The following is a 22401-nucleotide window of genomic DNA, read 5'->3' as shown; positions in this document are numbered from 1 at the left end:
GAACATCTAATCCAGATTTAACTCTAATATCTTCAGACATATATAACAAGGCAAGCAGGAAAGTTCTGGAAGACCCTGGACTTGGCCACAAAATCATTGCTACTTCTATTTTACTACATCAGAAACCTACAAACAAATCTTATAACAGATGTTCTTGGAATTTTAAAAAATCCAATTGGACTAAATTTAGAGAAGATCTAGAAAATAACCTCTCCATTAATATGAACGAATCCCCAGACAAATGTAACGACATAATTTGTGCAACTATGCTAAAAGCAACAAAGAAATGGGTGCCCTGAGGAAAGATCCCAAACTACAAACCTTTCTGGACAAAAGATTTAGAAACATTAAAGAAAGATTATTACAAAACAAAATTATTTCACACATAACAATAAATATTATACACAAACTGAAGGATTACCAATGGGTTCACCTATATCAAGTATATTAGCTGAAATCTTCATTCATAATATAGAACAAATACACATACTAAACACTGACAACAACAAACACGCAGAGAGAATAATGTACTGGCATCGATATGTAGATGACATAATAGTCCTATATAATGGAAACAAAAGACAAATAGAAAACCTACATCAACAACTCAACAAAATACATCTCAAATTAAAGTATACAATAGAAACAGAACATAACCAAGCTATAAATTTCTTAGACATCACCATAACCAAAACAAATAATAGACATGAATTCAAAATATACAGGAAACCACAACTACAACACACATACAGAATTCATCGAACTATCCTATACAACATAAACATGCAGCTTTCCATACAATGACATACAGATTAATATTTAACATACCTATGAACAATGACAACTATACTGAAGAACTAAACACAATAAAATATATAGCACAAGACAATGGATATAATCCTAACATGATAGATACACTAATAAAAAAGACAAAACAAAAACAGAACAAATCAACACAAACGCCGCGTGAGAATAAATACATAACATTAACATATCACAATACCAATACTTACAAAATTGCAACTTCATTCAGAAAACTAAAACACAAGATAGCATAGGTACAAAACAAAAACACAACACAGAAATATCTAAATAATCACATCAAACATTCAAATAAATATAATTCAACTGGGGCTTACAAACTAAAATGCAATAGTTGTCCACATTTTTACATAGGACAGACAGGAAGAAAGTGCATATGTAGTAGAAAGTCATAACTTATTATTTTCACAAAGTTCACTTTTTAAACAAGAGCTCAGCACTTTTAAGATAACAAAGAATCAGTTTAAAATATTCACAGACATATCTGTAACACTTTCTGTGATAAGGGTACTTAAAGATGGTGAATTTAACACTGGTAATACAAGGTCTCTAATCTTACCTTAATGGATACATAAATAAGTGAACTAACAAAGTAAAGAACAGAGGAAGGACTGAAGGAACTAATTAATATATAAACAAGTAGCTTGATGATCAGTCAGTTGGTAACAAATTTGGTTAAGGTCATTCCAACCATCATGGATTCTATGAGTCTGGCAGTTAAAAGAATTCTGTGTATGAGACAGAAGTATCTCTTAACACCGAATTCGTTACTTACAATGATGCGTTCATGGTTGAAAATGATGACTGATAGAGCTACATTTGACGTGGGCAAGAAATGAGACCAGTAAATTTTTCGTGGAACTCTAGTAGTCAATAAAGAAATTAATGTAAAAATATATGAAGGGTTCACAACCAGAGTGGACCAAGTCCTTCTGGAATAATTTTGAAAAATTGAGTCTTAAAAGTACCTGACTCATGCTTAGCAACCTTCACTTTCCATAGGAAATGCTGCCCTCTCTGGAGTAACAAATGAGTTATTGACTTAGTTTGTTAAGGCAATGAATAAATCTAAGTTTTCTTCATCTGAGATTGCATTAATCCACAAACTGACCACTGGTAGACTTGATCCACTCTGGTTGTGAGCTCCTCATATATGACAGAAAGAATTGAATGAGGAATTTGGAAAAGGGACCAAGTCCATATTTTTTGTAAATTGAGTTTATGCCCATTTCTGGGTCTCCATACACTCTTCTTGGATTTCAGCATTAAAAGGAACGAAGTCCTTTAGAATGTACACATTTAAATTGTGTATCAACATGTTTGGACTGTTATATATCCAGATCCATACAAAAGGTTTTTTGTCGTTTTCTTCAAATTTACTTTTCCAGACTTAGTCCCTTTTGAAAATTCCTGATTCAATTATAAAATAGAATTCGAAGGCACAATTAGCTCACCGGATTGTATCGCCACAGCTGATTTCCCTGCATGCCATGACAGGGGAATAAGTTCACTGCAGCCTTGTTCTGTACATCTGACACGTCCCAACACATGGTGCGGCCCTTGGGACGTATGTCTTTGTGCCATGTCAGTATGAAATTCTGTGCAAAACAACCACATCACATTTTCAATGCTCTATTATCATTTACCACTCTGTCATCACCTCAATGTCTCTGAATATTGTCAGTCTTTTAAATGAGACATTACACAACAATTACAATTACTGAAATTTGATTGTTTTAGTCCTTGGCCCACAGTTTTTAAGTTTCAACAAAATTTCTTTCACGATTATGAAGGGGTTTTCCAAGAAACCGTGTCTCAAGTAGGTGAGCCTCTGAAGAGAAAAAATATCAACTATAAACGCATCTATTGCGAAGTGTTTGATAATATTGATAACCACTTGGATGTAAGATTTCAAGATTATTCTAAACTGAAATTTTTAAATTTATTGTCGCCTCAAAACTATGAAAAATATACTAACCAATTCCCAGAAAGTTGCTTTCAAAATCTCATAGATACATATGGAAAATTTTTCGACATCATTCGATTGAAAAATGAGCTGATTGTAGTGTACAGCAGTAAAGAGTTTAGAAATAAAACCATGAGTGAACTTGCAAAACTAGTGAGTACTAATTCAATGCTGAAAAAAAGTTTTCAGCAGTTTAATGTGTTAGTGACATTACTGTGTACAGTCACAGAAGAAAAATCTGGCCGATGAGCAGCAAAACTCGTAATGTTACTTACGCCGGTTTTTTTGTAATTATCACAGTACAGAGTATCTAAGAGGGATACTGTTTACTCCCCCCAATGTTGCTGGTCTCGGAAGGAGAGGATTTCGGACTGTTTCTGTTCACATTCCATAAGGTTGAAACTCTTGTGTTCTTGTCGACATAGGCCTACAAAAATTTTCTTAGTAAGCATTGTAGTAGTAATTTTCAGATAAGTCAATATACAATACAATATACCATAAATATTTATTTGTTATTCAGTCTAAATGACTTATCAGTGTTTTAAAAAAAGATCAATAAAATATATAAATATAAATATTCATTGAAGTTAAAGGTTAAAATAATGCTAACGTTTTCGCCTATTACCACCTTTAGGCATTTGAGCAATATTTTATATTAGTTACTTACGATACGTATATATTATAGAACGAATTGCATCATGAACAGCTCAACTTCCTGTTGAAAGTCATACCTGCATTCTACGTTTCAACCATCTGAAATTATTTCGACGTCCACTCAATATGAAGTTTAATATTGGAATCAATAAGAACCATAAGATTATATCATTATAATACATATAATTACATCAATAACGGCACATACCAGTAATTGGTAAAATTATACGATCAAATGTAAGCATTAATAAGACATTATAGAAGTAATCAATTTTTATTACAAGGTAATATTTTATTTTATTTGAATCCATTTTAAATCTACAATTTAATCTTTGTGTCCTATAGTTGTTTTAATTATTGTCGTAAATTTAAGTAGAGATGAGGATAATTAATTCAACTATCATACATATCAAAACAATAATTAACTCAACTATAGTTTATCATTTAATTTGCACAAATGATTTTAATCTGTTAGTTTTAAGATTGATTAATGTATATATTCAACAGCCATACCTTTTACTGTAAATTAATGTATCACATGATATTGTTGGCTCAAGTGCCTGAAGATGCCAATAGGCGCAAAACGTTAGCATTATTTTAACCTCAACTTCAATGAATATATATTTTATAAATTTTATTGATCTTCTTTAAAACACTGATAAGTCATTTAGTCTGAATAAAAAATAAATATTTATGTTATATTATATTCTACAGAAATTTGTTATTTCATTGTTTTTACCATTGCGGGTATGAGGAATGTTACTGATTTCATTACCATCTCCTCTGTTCGTCTCTCTTTAGTCTATAGACCAGGGATGCTCAACCTTATGAATACTTCGGGCCAATATTAAAAAAAATATATTATTGGAGGGCCACAGACATCGTCCAATAATAAATTATTTACATAAATGTCTTGCTAATTAGTGATTATTGTAATTTATATTAATTAATAATACAGGTCTGTTCAAATATTTTTTTTTTTAATTTTAAGTTTGAAACTTTAGTATTGGACACAGCTGCTATAGACATACTACATTTATACAAATCTAGTCTTTCAGGTGAAGCTCCCTGTAAAGCAGAATTGAAATTATTCAAATCTGCTTTACAGGGAGCTTCACCTGAAAGACTAGATTTGCATAATATATACGTTACTGTGTACGTTAACAGAAAACCACAATTCCAAGTCACACAGAGCTTGTGTACACTCGTTGTGGGTCTCTGGCGTTTCGTCAGCCCATGCGAGTTGTGTGGATATAAAGGGAAAGGTTGAGACGGTGTCGAGTGGAGTTCCCGGGTAGCTCAGTGGTAGAGCGCTGGTACGTTCAACCAGAGGTCCTGGGATCGATACCCGGCCCCGGAACAATTTCCCCTTGAAATTATTCATACTACATTTATTTATGGTTTATTCTTATTTTAATATCTTCCTGGCAAAACAGACTGCCAATATGACGAAGAGTAAACAAAATTGAGAAAGATACAATACATAGGAACTTCGTTCTAAGACGATATAGAAGTCAACAGTCAGGTAAAGTAGAATAAATATAAATTGATTGAAGTAATCCAATACAAACGGTATAAGTGAACATTAAAATAAATTGAAATAAATATATATAAATTAATTTAGGTAAACAATTAATAATAGTGACGAAAGAGGAACATAAATAGATTTGTTAATTAGAAATAATTTTTGTGCGATTTAAGGAAACGTTTGATTATATAAGCAGTTTACTATAACTCATTTATTTATTCTATTTTTAAACCTACAGTATTTACTTTAGTTCTGAAAATAAGGGAAAATATACATTCCTGAAGTAAAATAATTAATATTGAATGTTCTTTTTATCACAAATTAAAATGTTCTTCTTTCTATGTAGCTCTAGTGATATACAATAGTTTCCTTCTGGACTTAATAATCTGTCCAGAAACCATTGGCATTGTTCACTGTATCCATTCTTCTATGTACAGAATTAACAAGGTTGTGGATATATCTATCTGACAATGCAACATCATCCCAAGCATCTGAAACGAGATCCCACAATTCGTCCATATACCTAGGACGCCGACCCTGTAGTTGTTCATTAACACCGCGTTACACTTCCGCCCCCACATTTTCTATGGGATTTAAGTCAGGACTTTTTGGCACCCATGGAACCTCTACGACATCATCCCTGTGAATGTTGAACCACCGCTACACGGCAACACATGTGTGTACAGAAGAAAAGTCGTGTTGGAATTTTATTTTGTTTTCGGGCTGAAACACACGCACACTAGGTAGCATCACATTTTCCAGTATATTGGTGTACTGATGCCCATTCATATGCCCATGAATCCTCCATAGCGCGCCGCCACCATAACCAGAAATCCATCCCCACATCGACATGGACAAATGACCAATGCGTTGCCTCTGGACCACATATTCAGGGTCAAATCTCTTGGATTGTTTCGGTCGATATACTTGCACTGGCCCTGTGCTGTGGTTCATAAACACTTTCTCATTCGAAACGATGACCTCTTGCCATGGATAGTTGTAATGCATTTGGCAAAATGCGACACGATCAATTCAATGGTCTTCAGTCAGAACTTTACCGCCACTCTTCTCGGCACAATATTGGCACCATTGAGCCTTTTAGAAGCCGTTCTGTTGGAAGCAGGAAATCCCGTGTCGGCAACAAGCATTTTAGAAGTGTGAAATGGAAAGTGCCTCGAACGTTCTATTAACATAAGATCTTGTTGTGGTGTTGATGCCTTGGGTCTTCCGCTAAAAGGTTTACGAGTTACGTATCTTTGCTCTTGATACTGCGCTCACCATCTGGACGCTATTCTAGTCGCAACTCCATAGCGTTCTCCAGCTTGCGCCGCACTAAATCCGCCTTCCTCGATCAGTGCAATTACTTTGGCTTTGACGTCCATAGCTATCGAACTGAAAAACTAATGATGATTTTCGAAGTGGTTGTGGCTATTTATAGACAAAATCTGTTGGTAAAGATGGACAGGGTCACGTGTCTAGGACTCTAGAAAAAACACGAAGTAGGCTATACAGTGGTCATAAATCATAAACGTAGTATGCCTGTAGAGTGAAGACAGACGAACATAGGGGATGAAAATTACATTAACAACATTCTTCATATCCGCAATGGCAAAACCAATGGCAAAACAACTTTCTATATGTCGACTAAAACACAACAAACATTGCAATTATACAAATACAGTATATTATAGACTTTAAACAAAACCATTCCGAACGTCAGTCTCTCGAAGCATAGCAGCTATGAGGGGAAGTCAATAGTGTCCCTATTAGACATTCTGAACAGAAAGAGTCCGAAAGCCTCTCCTTCCTAGCCCAGGAACTTCGAAGGGAGGTAAACACTATCCCTCTTAGACACTCTGTACTGTGATAATCACAACAAAACCGGCATAAGTAACATTATGAGTTTTGCTGCTCATCGGCCAGATTTTTCTTCCGTGACTGTACAATTCCTGTGAGTACGTCTTTAGTAGAAAGGTCGTTTTCAATGCTGAAGAGAATCAAAAGCTACTCTCGAAATTCTACTGGAGAAGAGAGACTATCTCATGTTGGAATTATTCCAATTGAAGCATGCCTACTAGGAGAACTCAGGAAGAAAAAAAGAGTTCTTTGATGAGGTGGTTACCAAATTTGCTTCCCAGGAGAGAAGGATTGAATTTCAGTTCCGTTGATCTTACTGTGAGAAGTGCCAAGGGTGAGTTTAAAGCCAGAAGCTTGTTATTTTATATCAAATGTTGTATAATGGTAGCTTTAAGAAATTTAAATTGATATTAGGTCTACTTATTTTAATATATGTTCTTTTAAATTATTATCAGTTGTGATTTTATCAAGGCAAGCCCCTTGATTTACTATTATTTATCTAACAATTATAATATTCAGTGCTTCGGCTGTCTGAATGGTCACCGCACGCCACTGTCCAAGTGTACAATTTCATCACTTGGACAAAGACAAGCCCCTCCAACATACTTACAAATTGACCTAAGGGAGCATGCAAGGATTCCAACTCTGTGAATAGATTTGTGTGTTAAGAAACTTCCCAAACTATGATAAATATCTGGATCTAAAAAAAGAGCTAGACAGCAAGGAAGTAATATAATGAAACAAAACACATTAAAGAGATCTGGGCAAGTTGTTTGACATATGCAATGAAAGAGATTGGAAATAAGGAGGGCCAGATGTTTCTTGAAAAGCAAAGAGAAAAGTATTTTGAAGTAGCATGGAAGGTAGTGATCTCAAACAGCTGCAAAAGAAACCAAGAATGAATGAAGAGAGCTCGGTACAAAGAAGTGAAATCTGTGTGTGTCTAATGCCTACCCACTTCACTTGCGTGATTTTGCATACCGCGGATAGATGACAGGACTGTGATCCATTTTCAAGTTGCACACCACTTCGACAGACCACAATATGCATAATGTGTATCTGTTAAGAGTTACGTCGTGTATTAGAGTGAGTATATGTGTAAGTGTAGTGTAGGAAATGATGAGGACGATGACAAAAGTGAGGAAGAAAGAAAGGGGGAAACCCGGTGCTGACACGTAGCCTACTCCTGTTGATAGCACCCAGGGGACCACCAGTCTTAATGTCCCCATCCGATGGGTGAATCTCTATCAACAGTGACATATGCCTTCTTTTCATATGCACGTGGAGAGATTTGGGATTTAATTCAGGCATACTGCTGCACAATTTATTGAGTAAAAGTTGTGCACCACCATCTCTCCTAGTCCCGAGGTAGAAATCTTACATGAAAATTTCTGAACCTGCTGAGAATCGAACCTGAGCCGGCTAGTTTGAAGGCAGTCGCATTACCACAGCACTAACTTGGTGGACATGAAGAAGTGAATTTATATTCATGAAAGGAAGAGCAACCGACCCTCTTCATCATGTTAATCACCTAGTACATCTGATAGCAAGAATGCATATCGACTGTCTGAACCATTATCTTGATTTTCAACATTATTACTTGCTTCAAAGGTTCCCTCCTCACACCTAGCGTCCCTAACAACATATTCCAGTCACCTAAAGTAGTCAGTGCCTTGGATAGAGTCAGTCTTCCAGATTGTGCAACAGTATTTGTAGCTGGAGCCATTGCTGAGACACTAGATAACATTAGAGAGTGGAACAAAGCATCTATTGGTATCAAATACTCTCTAACATTAATACTGGACAGTTCACGATAAGAGAGGCGAATGACTCATCAGTGCTATCTAGCAGCAGGGAATGTTGACAGTGAGGATAACGTGGCACATAGCGCGGTAAACTGCATCTAACAAGAGTTTTGTACTTCAACACGTGGTGTAAGTCGTAAGGATTATTCTCATGGCTGTTCCACAACATGTCAGGGAAAGTGGAATTGTTTGTTCTGTGTTCTTCTGTAAAAACTACGCTTGGCAAAAAGATGCTAGATCGTTCTTCAGATTTCCGAAGTGAGTAGGTGAGTGAGTAGTCATGTAAATACAAGTAGTCTATTACTTTTCTGCCACAGGATGATGATGATGATTATTACAGTAGAGTCAGTAGACAACTTGTTCTGTGACCTTATCATGTGTTGTGGCTCTCACCAATGGGTATGGAGAAGGAAGATAATTAGTCTGAGATGAACTTTCGTGTCAGTAGATTCGTATAATTTTAATCATGAAACAAACTCTCTTTCTGTTAGCTCATTCTTTTCCCACTCGCACGATTCACATGACAGGTCTCGTGTCCTCACCATCATCATCATCATCATCATCATATTATTATTATTATTATTATTACTGTTATTTGTTTTTGTCTTATAGATGTGCCATATGGGTAAATAAATGTAAAAGACAAGACCTAGACGAAACGTTTAATACTAGAGGAACAGAGTATCTGTACAAAAATCACAGAATATGTTCAGATCACTTTAGATTATCGGACTTCAATAACCCTAATTTGAAAAGTCAGGAGTAAGTAAAAATAAGGTGTAATTGGAAAAGTACCGAAGTTTCAAATGAGTCATAGACCTGTTAATTTTTAATATATTTTTTTAATAACAGACTGAAGAGAACAGCTATTCCTTCACTGAATTTAACAGCGCCTTCTTCCGAAAATATGGGTCAAAGTACAATGAAAGAACCGCGAAGGTCCCCAAAGAAACGCATTAGACCTTCCATCGAGGAGGCGACAGGTTCTCCGATTCCAGACAGAAACGACGATAGTCCTCTACCAGGTACCTCATAATCAGATAGTACATTAGCAATAACATGTTCTCTGTGCTAAGTGAATCAGTTATTAAACTGCATAAAACTACTTTACTTCCATCATACCAAACACAATTTCTTTATAGTTTGTACATACAAAATACTGAAAGTCATGACTTTTTCAAACTAAATAGACGCATATTGTGATACGCAACATAAAAATACGAATTATTGATTTTGTGAAGAAAGTGTGTGAACTCATGTTTTCTCATAAAAACTGATTCAGTTAGTTATTCAGAAAATATTATTTACCTAGCCCTAGACTTTCAAGACGTTATTAATATTTCACTAAATTAAGTCCCTGTTTATTTTTTAAGATGCAAGAAATCCTAAAAGGTCAAAGATGGCTCAAGATCTTCAGATAAAGACACTTTCTAAGAAATTGATTCCAGCTCAAAAGTTGGTATCTAAACACAAAAAAATTATTTCATCTCTTCGGGCGGAAGTGAGAGCTCTGAAGACAACCAGTTCAAATACTGATTTAATCAAAATTGTTTCTAATGATGAATTCATTATGTCGCAAGTGCGTTTAAAAAGAAAGAAAAAAATGGGAAGGCGGTATTCCAGTTACGATAAAAGTTTTGCATTGCACTCCATTATTGCTCACCTCAGAGCTACAGATTTTTAAGGAGAAAATTGTGTTTGCCAACAGTCAGATCTCTCCGAAATTGGCTTCATGGATTTGGTATAGGCCCCGGTATAAATCCCACCATTTTACAATTATTAAAAGTAAAGTCTGGAATGCTGCCACTAAATGAAAAGGTAGTAACAATTATTGTAGATGAAATGTATTTGAAGGAAAATATAACGTACAATGCTAAAGTGGACATTTTTTAGGGATTCATTGAATTGGGTATACACAGCCCTAACCAACAATCTCAAACTAATGTAAAAGATTCAGAGGTACCACTTGCAAACCAAGCAATGGTTTTTATGATTCGAGGAATGTGTAAAAATTTTAAGCAAACCATTGGTTATTTTCTATCGAAAGATGCCATGCCTGCAGAGATTTTAAAATCACATCTGCTTGATGTAATAAATAAAATAAAAGATACGGGATTTATCCCTAAAGTGATTGTTTCAGACAAGGATCAAACAACACTAAATTGAGAAGACTGCTTGGATGTAATGAAGTACAGCCTTATTTTGAACACGATGGTGAAAAAATTTATTTGTTTCATGATACACCACATTTGATTAAGAGCATAAGGAATAATTTAAAACATTATAATTTTAAGCTATTTGATTAATTAATTAAGTGGGAATACCTAGAAAAACTTTATTTTATAGATAAAGATATGAATCCCCGACTTTGTCCTAAAGTAAAACTTAATCACTTGAATCTACCAGCATTCACACCGATGCGAGTGTGCCTTGCTACACAGTTATTAAGTCATTCTGTAGGAAAAGCTATGGCAACACTCATAAAATTCAGTTACCAGAGGAGGCTCAACCTACTGCAGACTTCATCCTGTTCATGGATAAAGCTTTTGATTGTTTTAACTCTTCTAGTTTCCAAACTAGTAAAGCCTTAAATAGGCCACTAAGTGAAAATTCCACACACTGGAATTTTTTTAATGAAATAGAAAAAAACATTTAGAAATATCCAGGTAATAAACAACAGGAAAATGAACCCAAAATGTATAAATGGCTGGCTAGAAAATTTACAATCTTTAAAACTGCTATGGAAAGAATTGCATTATAATTATGGATTTAAATTTTTAATAACAAGAAGATTAACACAAGACTGCATAGAAAATCTCTTTTCTATTATTCGATCTAAAGGTGGAAACAACGTAACTCCAGACTGCTCGAAGTTTAGAGCTACAATTCGGGCAATCATGATGAATCAATTCCTAAGTCCTCCTGAAACAAGCAACTGTGAAGCTGACGTTTGTTCTTTCTTACTCAAGAAAGGAGATATCGAGGCAGCTAAATTGAATTTTTGCAGTCCAGGCATTACAGATGTCTCCGATTTGGATGTAACTGTTGATGACAAAAATGTACAGCATACAAATGAAGAAACCGTGTTGCAAGAAAATGCAAGAGCTTATGTTGCAGGTTGGGTGTGTAGCAGAATAAATCACGAAATTTGTCGAAGAAATTTATCTTGTAAAGAAAACCCCAACAATGACGTAACAACACACATCGCAAATAAAAAATACTGTAAAGATTCAAAAATTTTTTCCTAATGATGTTTCTCTAATGCTCAGCCAATTGTGTTCTGATGTTTTCAAAGAAACTGATCATGTTATTTATAAAACTAGAATTGGTGTAAAAAAGAACTAGTTAAAATGGTAGTGCTCCCTGTTAACATGTCCATTTGCAGTGACTGTGCCAATGTCTTCATTGACAAATATTTCAATGTGTTAATAAATTGTTACATCAAAAATAAAATGGACAACCATACAGCTAAAAAAGAAAACAAGCGATGTATGAAAGCTGCTAAAGTCATGCACAACTAAATTTCATCAAATTTGAAAATATGAGAATTTATCAATTCATTTCTATTCTAATAACTTTGTAATTTGTTATTAATTAAAAATGTTATGAACAAAGTGACTCTAAAGTATACTATTTATTGCTTTCCAGCTTCTTATTGAAATCAAATGCACACCTCTCCTCTTTTCCTCACGTAATCCAGCACGACGCACGGAGTGTGCTAACGTTTCAAGCCGCTAGATGGCAGCACTGTTACTTTTCGCCGCCGCTTGCAATGCTAAACAGGAAAGCTTTCTAGTATTAATGTTAGAGAGTATTTGTTGGTATTCAAAGTCCATATAATGATATCAAGCTTCTTACTCTCCATAAGAAATGTCCCAACCAAACTGTAGATAAGAAAGCACAATTATAGGCTATTATGGCATTTTGCCAACATCTTTGGTTTCTCTCTGAGCATCTAGTTGCTTTTTGATGACCAAGTGATCACAGAGAAAAAGAAAAATCATCACAATCATCATCATCATCATCATCATCATCATCATCATTTACTAAACAGGCTTTAAATAATGTGGTCTGTTGCGGACTCAATTCGTTTAACCAGCAAAAAAGGAAAATATAGTAACAAACTTGCAGCCTCCACAGAAACCTGATACTCCTCAATGACTACAGAACATGGCTAAATTGGAAAACCTGAAATTGGAGAATCCTATAACATTGAGAACCAGTTATTTATTTGAAGACTGAAATAGGAAGAGACAAATCTCAATCTTTCCTGCACAGACTTCCTACAGAGTGGTTTTCAAGGAACTTCGTGATTGCTCCTCTTAGACGAAGTAGTAAATGACACGACAGAACGCACTATCAACCTGTTCCAAAAGTACAATGAGACATTGAAGAAGATGAATAGAAACAGTTTCTTCTATAACTTTTATCCAAACACCGATAAGAGTTTTCTACTCCTTCAAAAGCTGCCCTGACTTTTTTCTTTCACTATGTTACACATTATAAACTTCTCAGCTCTGGAGCGACTTGTAAATGGTAATATTTTAATGAAATTTTTTGTGCTTGTTTTACACATTAATGCATAATATTAGCCTTGTGGGAATTTGAATTTTTGAAAGTTCGGTTTTTTGGATCACACTACCATGTCAAGACACTGGAGGAATTTCTGTTAGCTACTAGCAAACACATGTAATTTTTAAGTGAAGAGTTCTCTTTTAGATCTCTTATGTCAGATTCTAGAATATTGACATAACTAAGTACTTGACTGAGAGTATCAAATGTATTTTGCATGTTTAATCTTACTGTTTCTAGTTGGACTGTAAGAGATTCGGTATCATGTATGTATCTCTGGCAGACTTAGTGTTCTCTCAGAAGATAAAATTTTCTTGGTAGGCGATCTATTGCAGACTCCATCCTGTTGTTCTCTCACCAGTGATAGCTTGGTTGAAACATGATGTGAACTGACATGAACTTTTGTACTGTCACCCCTTGACAATCTTTCTGATGATAAACATTTCTTGCATGGAAAGATGAAGGACCCACCTCATGTAAAAGCCTCATACTCAGGATTGCCGAATTTGAGACAATCATGGTGGAACACACTTCTGACCGCGCACCTCTTAGCTTTAGAAACCACTCACTATTGCTCGTATAGTGTGGTCTCTCACCTCGCATGCATCAGATCTTAAAAAACAAGCCTTTTGAAGACTTGATTGCTGTGTGGATTTAGATTCAAACATGAGCACAGCTTAAATGTTATTGACTACTAACGACCCAGCAACCATAAAGCATTCTGAATCATTAGAGACTGGAATTTTTTGTTGAGTTCAAAGTGCAAAATGTGGGATTTTCAAATGGGAAAATCGGTGCTTTCAATTAAATTTTTCAGTATTTTCACATTGTTCGTTTTCGAGCTTGGAAATTGGTATGTTCGTTTTTATAAAGTCTTTCCAACACTTTTTCCCAGATATTCGCAATTTTTCTTTTTGTTTTGCACACTGCAAAAACAAGTGGCAATAGAAGTCAGCACAAGAGATTGTTCGTCTTCCTTGCGAAAATTAATTGCCGATGCATGTTTTACCAACTTCAAATCTTTCTCAACAGTATCTCTTCTTTCCCACGAGACCTCACAATTACAAAATTTACACATGACTGTACTTTTGTCTGTGCAATAAAACCTATGCCTTATATACTGGAAAGCTCTATTGGAGCTATTTTATTATTAAGCATTCTTGTAGCCTCACTTGCACGGGAACACAATAATGTTATTTCGCCTATGTGTGACACTATAAACAAATAAAACAAACACACTCAACACGTCCAAAATAATATGGCATTCAGCAGGCTCACAATGCTCACAATACGATTCTCGCACATCGCTACATATATCAGATATGATGTCAGGAGTGTGTTTAGACCAGGTATTTGAATTAAAACCTTCTAGCTCGTTGACCGTTGACTAAAACAGATTCAGTATCGAATGTGCAATACTAGCGACCATAAATATCGACCTTATCTGTGCGACAGCTATCGATTATCGATTGTAGTAAAAAAAAATTAAAAATTGAAAATTCGCGCACATAATTCGCTAATTGCTTAAAAAATCGCATTCCCGACTTGATACGGATTTCGCGATGTTTCACGAATTCAAATCAGGCATAAATGAATTGAATAATGTATATTTACTGTAATTAGATGTTGAGAAATATTTTTTTCCAAAATTCGAGAAATATTCCATTCCCTATGAATTGTCAATACTTTAAAAGAAGGAAATAATATATTTCATTCAAATGGAATAACAAATTGTAGGAGAGAGGAAAACGAAGTAGGGTAAATCTTGTTAATATTGTGATAAGAGTAATATCGTGATACTGTGTTTGATAGCTTCTTATCATGCTTTTACAGAGCGAGAGAAGGACCGATTTGATGCAGCAACTTGTCCATGAACTTGTCCTTAATACATTGTCAAAAAAAAACAGATTTTTGTCTCGATAAGTAAAATTGTAATAAATTCTCATACCAACTATTACGATATTACTCATATCACGATTTTACCAACCTTTACCCTATCTTATTAATGTGCTTAATAATGTATTTTGTAGCTGAAAATATATTCATTTATTTAAATTATGTTTTTGAATAATGAATTATGGTTCATAATTGTGTATGCGATATTAGCACTCAAAGAGAAAGGGATATCGGTAGACGGCTGCCAAAGTAATTGCAGATCAGTCTCAAGCCTGCAAGCATAGTAATATCGACAGGCCAGTTCTAAAGAGAAACAACTCAAAATTTAAAGTTGTGAGAAAAATGAAGTTTAAAGCTTCAACCATACATAAAACATGATTAATTGAATTTGGATTAAGTTAAACGATCCTCTGATTCTTCACAGCAACATAAAGCTTCAAAATGTAGCTTTCTTTAAACTTTAAATTTTGAGTTGTTTCCCTTTCAAGCTGGCCGTCGATTTTGTATTTCTGTTTTGACTGCCTGCACACTTGGATAAGGAACAATAATTTAATAATATGACACGATTATATTTAATGTCAAATTAAAAAACTAGATAATTTCGTGTTAAAATGTTAAATTAATATTCTTCCTTTTATGTCAAGAACCTAATTTGTTTTAACTACAAACATTTAAGAACAGGTTCTATGAACTAAGGCAAATTGAACAAGTGAATCCACTGGATAAATGCCCTATTCCCTACCAGTAAGAATCCAAGTCTCCTGAACTTGTTCACAGAGTATGTGGATATCCAGAGTACCGCAATCCTTTGCGCTGGAAATGCCGACAAATCAGCCATTTTTATTACAGCGCTTGCTATTTGCCGTACACATTTGTAAAGGGAATGAATGTAGCCTAAATCAGAATCAAATATTTTTAATTTTAAGGGCCAGGCCTAAATTGAGTTTTACTTTAAATGTTCCCATCCCAAGCATGTTGAAATGGAATAACAATAGTGGCCGACTAGTTGATTGCACTGCTCTGGGATTCTGCTTGTGCATAGCTGAAAGAGCATCTACTTCAGGATGTAAACAGTTACTGTACCTGAGTACATAGAGAAGTCGAAAAGACGAATCGCCACTCTCTGCAGATGCTGCAGCTCCTCCAGCCTGACTTCCTCCTCCCACTCGGCGTACCGTCTGCTGGATTCCTCGAAGTGGTCGCTGCTCGAGGTCTGGGTGGCAGCGTCTAGCATCATCAGCTTGCCAGTTGTATCATGTCGAGCTAAAAGGCAGTGTAATTCTGAACTGAAATCTTCGTAATTGCTAACTATGAAGAGAATAAATAGGTACTGTCCAGCTGAAAGGTTATGTCTCATCCCAGTTCGTCCCACTCGTTTCTCCTGTCCTCTCTGTAAGGGCTAGTGGCTGAGCTGTTAAGTTCTTCTGTGCAAATATTTGCTGTACGGAATTGGAAGTTTACATAATATTATACAACTGTTTAAAATAATTTAAAGAAAAGGGCCCCATTAAGTAAGTAATTGTCATATCATTTCCCCTGTTTTGACGACTGTGTGACATAACCACTTGGACGGAGAGTAGCATGACAACATGTACATCACCAAATTAAACTATTAACTATAAGTGAATCATAAAAGTAAAATCTGAAAAGGAATCAAAAGATGAAGCACGTAGTAATGGCATAACCTCTAAGAAAAATAAATTCAGAGAACTGAAATGAAGAAGTTTAGACTTTTATTAAAAAATGAAATTAAATCATCCATATTCTTTTATTTACAGATGGCTCCTAAATGTTATGTTTCTGTGTGTACCAAAAATTACTAGAGTGCTTTAAGTGAGTGTGTTACATTACAGTTCTCAAATTTCCAACTGAAAAGATAAGTTATGTGGCTGGAAGCTACTCGTATACTATGAAATATTTTCACGCCAACAAAGCATTCAGTTGTGTGTATTAAACACTTTGAAGTAAAAGATTTGTATCTAGTACATGTTTCTAGAGACAGAGAAGGAAATGTGCAAGAATAGTCCTAAAGCAGATCTCTTATAACTATTTCCAGGTTTACGGGAACAATTAGATAATCTTATTCCTCAACAAGAATGGACCCTGCTAGTAAGTGCATTCAGAGATTTGAGCAGCAACAAATTAAGTGCTTGCAAATGGACAAAATTAATTCGTTTGATGAACTATGTAACATAGATACTTTAAAAAAGATAGCAGGTGGATCATTAATCTCAATCCAGTGTTTCTGTACTTTTTGTTGGTTAATTTTGAGGGTGTGTCACAAATATATTGATGTATTAAAATATATGAAAATTTATCAGTGCAATTGTGTGTAAATATTCAAAATGATATTCATTGCATCACAGAGTTGGTAAGTGCACACATGAAATTAGAAATGTGGTCTCAATTGGAGAGCATTCTTCTGAAGTACGTAAATTATAATAATTATTACGGTGTAATGATGTTTAGTGTTAACACGACAGCATGTTGGCCACGTTTGTATGTTTACTTAAGTATAATGCTTTATTGTAGGAAGTATTCGAAAGATGCTTGTTATGTTTATTGGAACAAATTTCAAACACATTAAATATAATGCCAAAATACTTATGTGATGTATTATAAGTGCATCTTTGTTGTACAAACAGTCATCTTCCTCCTGCAATGTTATTAGAAACTGTCCATTTTATACGCTAATATAATACTGAAATCTTTTAACAAATGCAGTAAATCAATAATAATGAAGTAATTTTTCACTTTTTTGAACCCGTGTGCTAGTAATCTTTTCTCATGCGTTAATTTACGACTCTTTATCAAATGCTATTATTATCTAGCATCTGAATAAAATAATTAAATGCAAAAACAAGCGTGATAAAGACACATTTGCTCTATATGGGTTGAGGGAAAACTGCAGAGAAAACCTCAACATTGACATTCCTTAATTTGAGGATCAGCCAGCAAGCCTTGAGAAACTGCTATAGAAGCAGCACTTTCTCTATCAATACTGTCTTTACTTGTGCAATACAATATGCTAACTGCGAGCACTGCGGCTGCAGTATTTGTTCTGTTGCATTGAATGGGGGACAATCACATCACACATGTGATCAGAAGTTAAGGTTGTTGCAACCATAAGGCAAATTCCTGCATGACGCTATCTGCAGTAGGTTCTGGAATGTAGACTATGATTACACCGTAAAAAAGGTCCTTTCTAAACAATAGGGCAATAATGCAACAGAAAGTAGAACATTTCCTAAAAACAATAAAATACCAAATAGTGCAAATAAATGCAAAATAAAAGTAGGCTATATTGGTCTCTATTGAAGTGTAAAGAGTTTATATTGTATCCTGCATTGTCTCTGAAGTATAAGAAAAAATATGATATTTCATCAACTTCCGAGCCCTATTCATCACTCATCAACTCATCACTTTTTCCCACCTCACTTCTGACATTCCCATCACATCCACTCTGTTTCTTCTCATTGCTTCCTTCATGTTTTCCAACTCACCCGGTAGAACTGGTGTCTTCTCATCCCTCGTTGCAGTCGTTGATCTTCTTTTCTTCTCTTCTGTGTCTTGTGTCATGACATGTCCTTCCCCAGTATCCCCCACCCGGACATCTGATTGGGAGGATAGTTTACGTCCGGAGTTTTTTACCAGGGAAAGACTCATCATGGCATTTTCAACATATCTTCTTGGGATATATAAATGCGGTAGGTTCCCATTGCTATCCGCACACCACTCTCTCTTTCGCATCTTGAAAGATCCCAGGGGGCCCCAGCGTGGAGGTGAGGAGAGTGGATTTGACTAATTAGGCCCTCCGGACTTCACCGAAATTTACCACTAGGGTTAAATATCAGTTCCATCAGGGTTTTTGACCCAATCAGAGACTGGGAAATCCCAATTAGTCTTTGCCCCCCTTATTGAGTCTAAAACATTACAAAGGTTATCAATGTGAAAAGATAACTAAGATACTTATCGAGCATGACACCAAGAAAGCTGGTCTTCTTATTTTAAAATGTAGTCAACCGACCGCAAGGAAATTTAAATATTGTCGTTTTCATATTTTATATTTAAAACGTATTTTTAATTTTTCTAAAGAAATTGATATAACGTACATTTTATGAAGCAGTTATGTATTACATTATTGTTAGGTTACTTGATTTTATCGACAGTAATCTCACTAGATAATGTCCGACTTTGTGTCAAGAAGAGATTAAAGAAATTCAATATTACCACTCAGGTTGGGCTCACAGAATAATAATATGGTACAGTCACGGATGATAAATTACTATCTTGGAAATTTCAAGCTCATAGGGAACTTGCACTCTAAATATCATGCAGTCGAATACAGGGGCGTTTTAAATGAAAATAATACTAATTGATCTTATTTCTCATTACGAATGTCATAACAATAGAAACTTGTTAAAACTAGGGTTGCCATAATGAAGAAACAAAGAAATCAGTACATGATTCAAAAGTCAATTTGATCGACAGGAAAAAACGCAGGAATTTATAAGAAACTTGTATATATAATTTATTTTTCACATTAATATCACTTGTTTACTTAATGTGGATGAGACTGGCCACTTCAGTGATACACTTTACCTTATCTAGCACACTATTTGGCATGCAATTTACATTATTACCATTTATTTTAGCACCACACCATTCATGTCTGTAGATCACAGTCACAGAACCTTTCATACTTCTCAGAACTGTGAAGAGAAGGAAGGATGAGTTGTGAAGCTAACTGCAGTTTACATTATACTCTATCTGCAGATGCGTTTACTAACTTAAGTGATAATTTGTTTCTTTCTTGTATCCACTGGCCATTCATCAAAGAAAATGATCTTTGAACGTTGGTATTATATCCACGTAGAGAGAAATAACAATTCTACCATTTGCAGCAGTTCTAAGTAGGCTACTGCACCACGGAAATACAACTGCGACAAAAATTTACCGAGATTTCGTGTGAAATCATATTTTTAGAAATTTCCTCTTTGTTGTGCAGTAGGAAAAAATTAAATTTTATCACCTAGTCAGACAGAAGGCTCTTACTGAGTTCGTAAGATGTATTATCTTGCACCCATTTGAGTATCATTTGAACACTATCTTACAAATTACTGCATTTTTCCAGATTTCTGTCCGACTTCATTCAAAATCGTGGACATCAGTCTTTTCTCCCTACACTATAAAGCCATGGACTGTCCGAGGCATATGGCAGCCCTTTGTTACAACCCAATGCCAATTAAATTTAATGCATTTTCTCAATTCTCTTCATCAGATCATTTTGAAGAGATATGTGTTTACATTCACAAAAATATACAAGTAAGCTCTTGAAGGATGTTTAAGTTACATTCAAACAATATAATTTATTGTAAACAATAAATGCATAATATTCTAAATTGTAAAACTTTAATTAATAATATAATTTGTTTATATCTACATTTTATACGGTTATATTACTGAATCATCAATCAATGCAGAGAACTTAAATTGTACAACGAGAGAGTGAACTGGGCATCAGCAGAAATATTTAAATGATCCTTATTAATGTTTGAATATGTCTTGAAATGTTTATGAGATGCCACAGAAACTAGTGAAATGTCATAAGTACGCCTCAAAATTGATGTTTCTATTTCGATAAATAAGATGATGAAATCAAGAAACTGCTGTAATGGAATTGAAAACTGGCAAAGCTATAGGAAGTTTTACAGGTTTTCCCGATTGCAAGGTCATGGGGATTGTGTCAGTCTTCAGTCTGGGCATTGCACACACGTACTCCGTGCCAAAGGTGAGTGTAAGCTCATGTCTATCACGTGTGTTGTGGGGGAAAGGCGTCATATGACACAGCTTCTCTCTGGTGCTGACCAGCCTGTACAGCTACCACATTGCCCCTGATGTATGGGACGATCCCCAGCCAGAGTGAGGATTTTGATTACTTAAAAAATTATCTATAAAAGACCCAAAAAGTTATATTATAATGGCTAGAACCCGGAATTTTAGGTGCTAAAAGTTAATATTGTTCCTCGCTATAGTTTAATATAAAAGCCATGCCCCCACTTCTTTGAGATGCCATTCTTGTCATTCAGTATTTTCCCTTCGGTACTGCTAAAGGTCTCTAATCCTCTTAACCACCACTTACAAACTAGCGCACGATTTACAAGATCATTGCCATACCTCCACTTCATTGAAATGCCATTCTTGTCATTCAGTATTTTCCCTTTGGTATCGTTAAAGGTCTTTAATCCTCTTAACATCACTTACAAATTAGCACACGGTTTACAAGATCCATTGCTCAGTCCTTCTGACTCTGTTGTCTATTATTACATAATGGACTCTTGTGAACTAAGCTTAAAACTTTCCTCACGGGCACTAGGCCTACTTATATTCATCTACACTCAGTGACATTCTTAACTTTTAGGACATAAAATTTCGGGCTGTAATAATGACCTGAAATGATGAAAAAACAGACCTAAAAACAAACAATACTATGCATAAGTAGTCAAAATACTACCTTAAATTAACAGCTCTTCAGACTGTCTACTATGGTATTCCCATATAAAAGTATAAAAATTTCCCACACGAACACAAATTTTCCCACAACTTACAGTGTGAGCTACAATAAAATAATTAATTAGGTCATAATTAAACATTCAGCTACAATAAAAGAGAAGGGTGGATGTACCAACCACCAAATCTCCTCCACATCTAGCACATGTATCCCAATAACGGAAACTAAAATGGATGCTGGTGACTTCAAAGGTGCTCTAGTTCAATTCTTTTATTTGGAAGCAAAGCGTACAACTTAGCTGAGAGCTTCATGTGCTATTCTATTCTCCTCTTCCTTTTGACATGACTATCGAAAAAATCCTTCCAAGTTCTGCGTTTGAATGAAGTAGTGTCAGTACTAATTTTGCGAGTTTTTCTATATTGGGAAATTTTACTTCGTCATTGAAGACTAGCTTAAATTAGGCCTACTAAAAAAAATCATTTTAAAATTGAAAAATGATAAAAAAAGCTCTCTAAATTTAAAAAATGACTTCAAAGAATTAAAACAGCGAAAAATGACCTAAGAATGACAAAAACTCTACATTTCTGTAACCAGCAGCTCATATCCAAAATGTATTTATTTACAGGCATTGCAAAGAATGTAAAAAAAAAAGAAAGGTGGCATGTCATCAAAATCCGCGCCCTGATCGTAACCATAACCATTTATTACATGCACTAGATCATGGGACATGTCATATTTACAAACTAATAGAGAGTTAGATAATACACAAGAGTATATCGCCATATTCATC

General features: G+C 35.0%; 1 protein-coding gene across 9 annotated transcripts in view; it reads right to left on the bottom strand.

Annotated features, from left to right (window-relative positions):
- The window catches only part of LOC138699411 (uncharacterized), a 169309-nt gene that overhangs the window by 57983 nt on the left and 88925 nt on the right, over positions 1-22401 (bottom strand). For 4 of the 9 annotated variants that reach the window (XM_069825276.1, XM_069825274.1, XM_069825275.1 and 1 more), the window contains one exon: positions 2277-2420. In XM_069825276.1, the coding sequence (XP_069681377.1) occupies positions 2277-2420 (144 nt within the window). Of the gene's footprint in view, positions 1-2276; positions 2421-16183; positions 16364-18603; positions 20368-22401 lie in introns of those variants that run through there. The other 5 variants (XR_011332003.1, XR_011332005.1, XR_011332004.1 and 2 more) reach the window with 4 other exon arrangements.

Source organism: Periplaneta americana, chromosome 5 (genome assembly GCF_040183065.1).
Source record: "Periplaneta americana isolate PAMFEO1 chromosome 5, P.americana_PAMFEO1_priV1, whole genome shotgun sequence".
In the NCBI taxonomy this organism is placed as follows: Eukaryota; Metazoa; Arthropoda; class Insecta; order Blattodea; family Blattidae; genus Periplaneta; species Periplaneta americana.
This window is presented reverse-complemented; position numbering and strand designations above follow the sequence as displayed.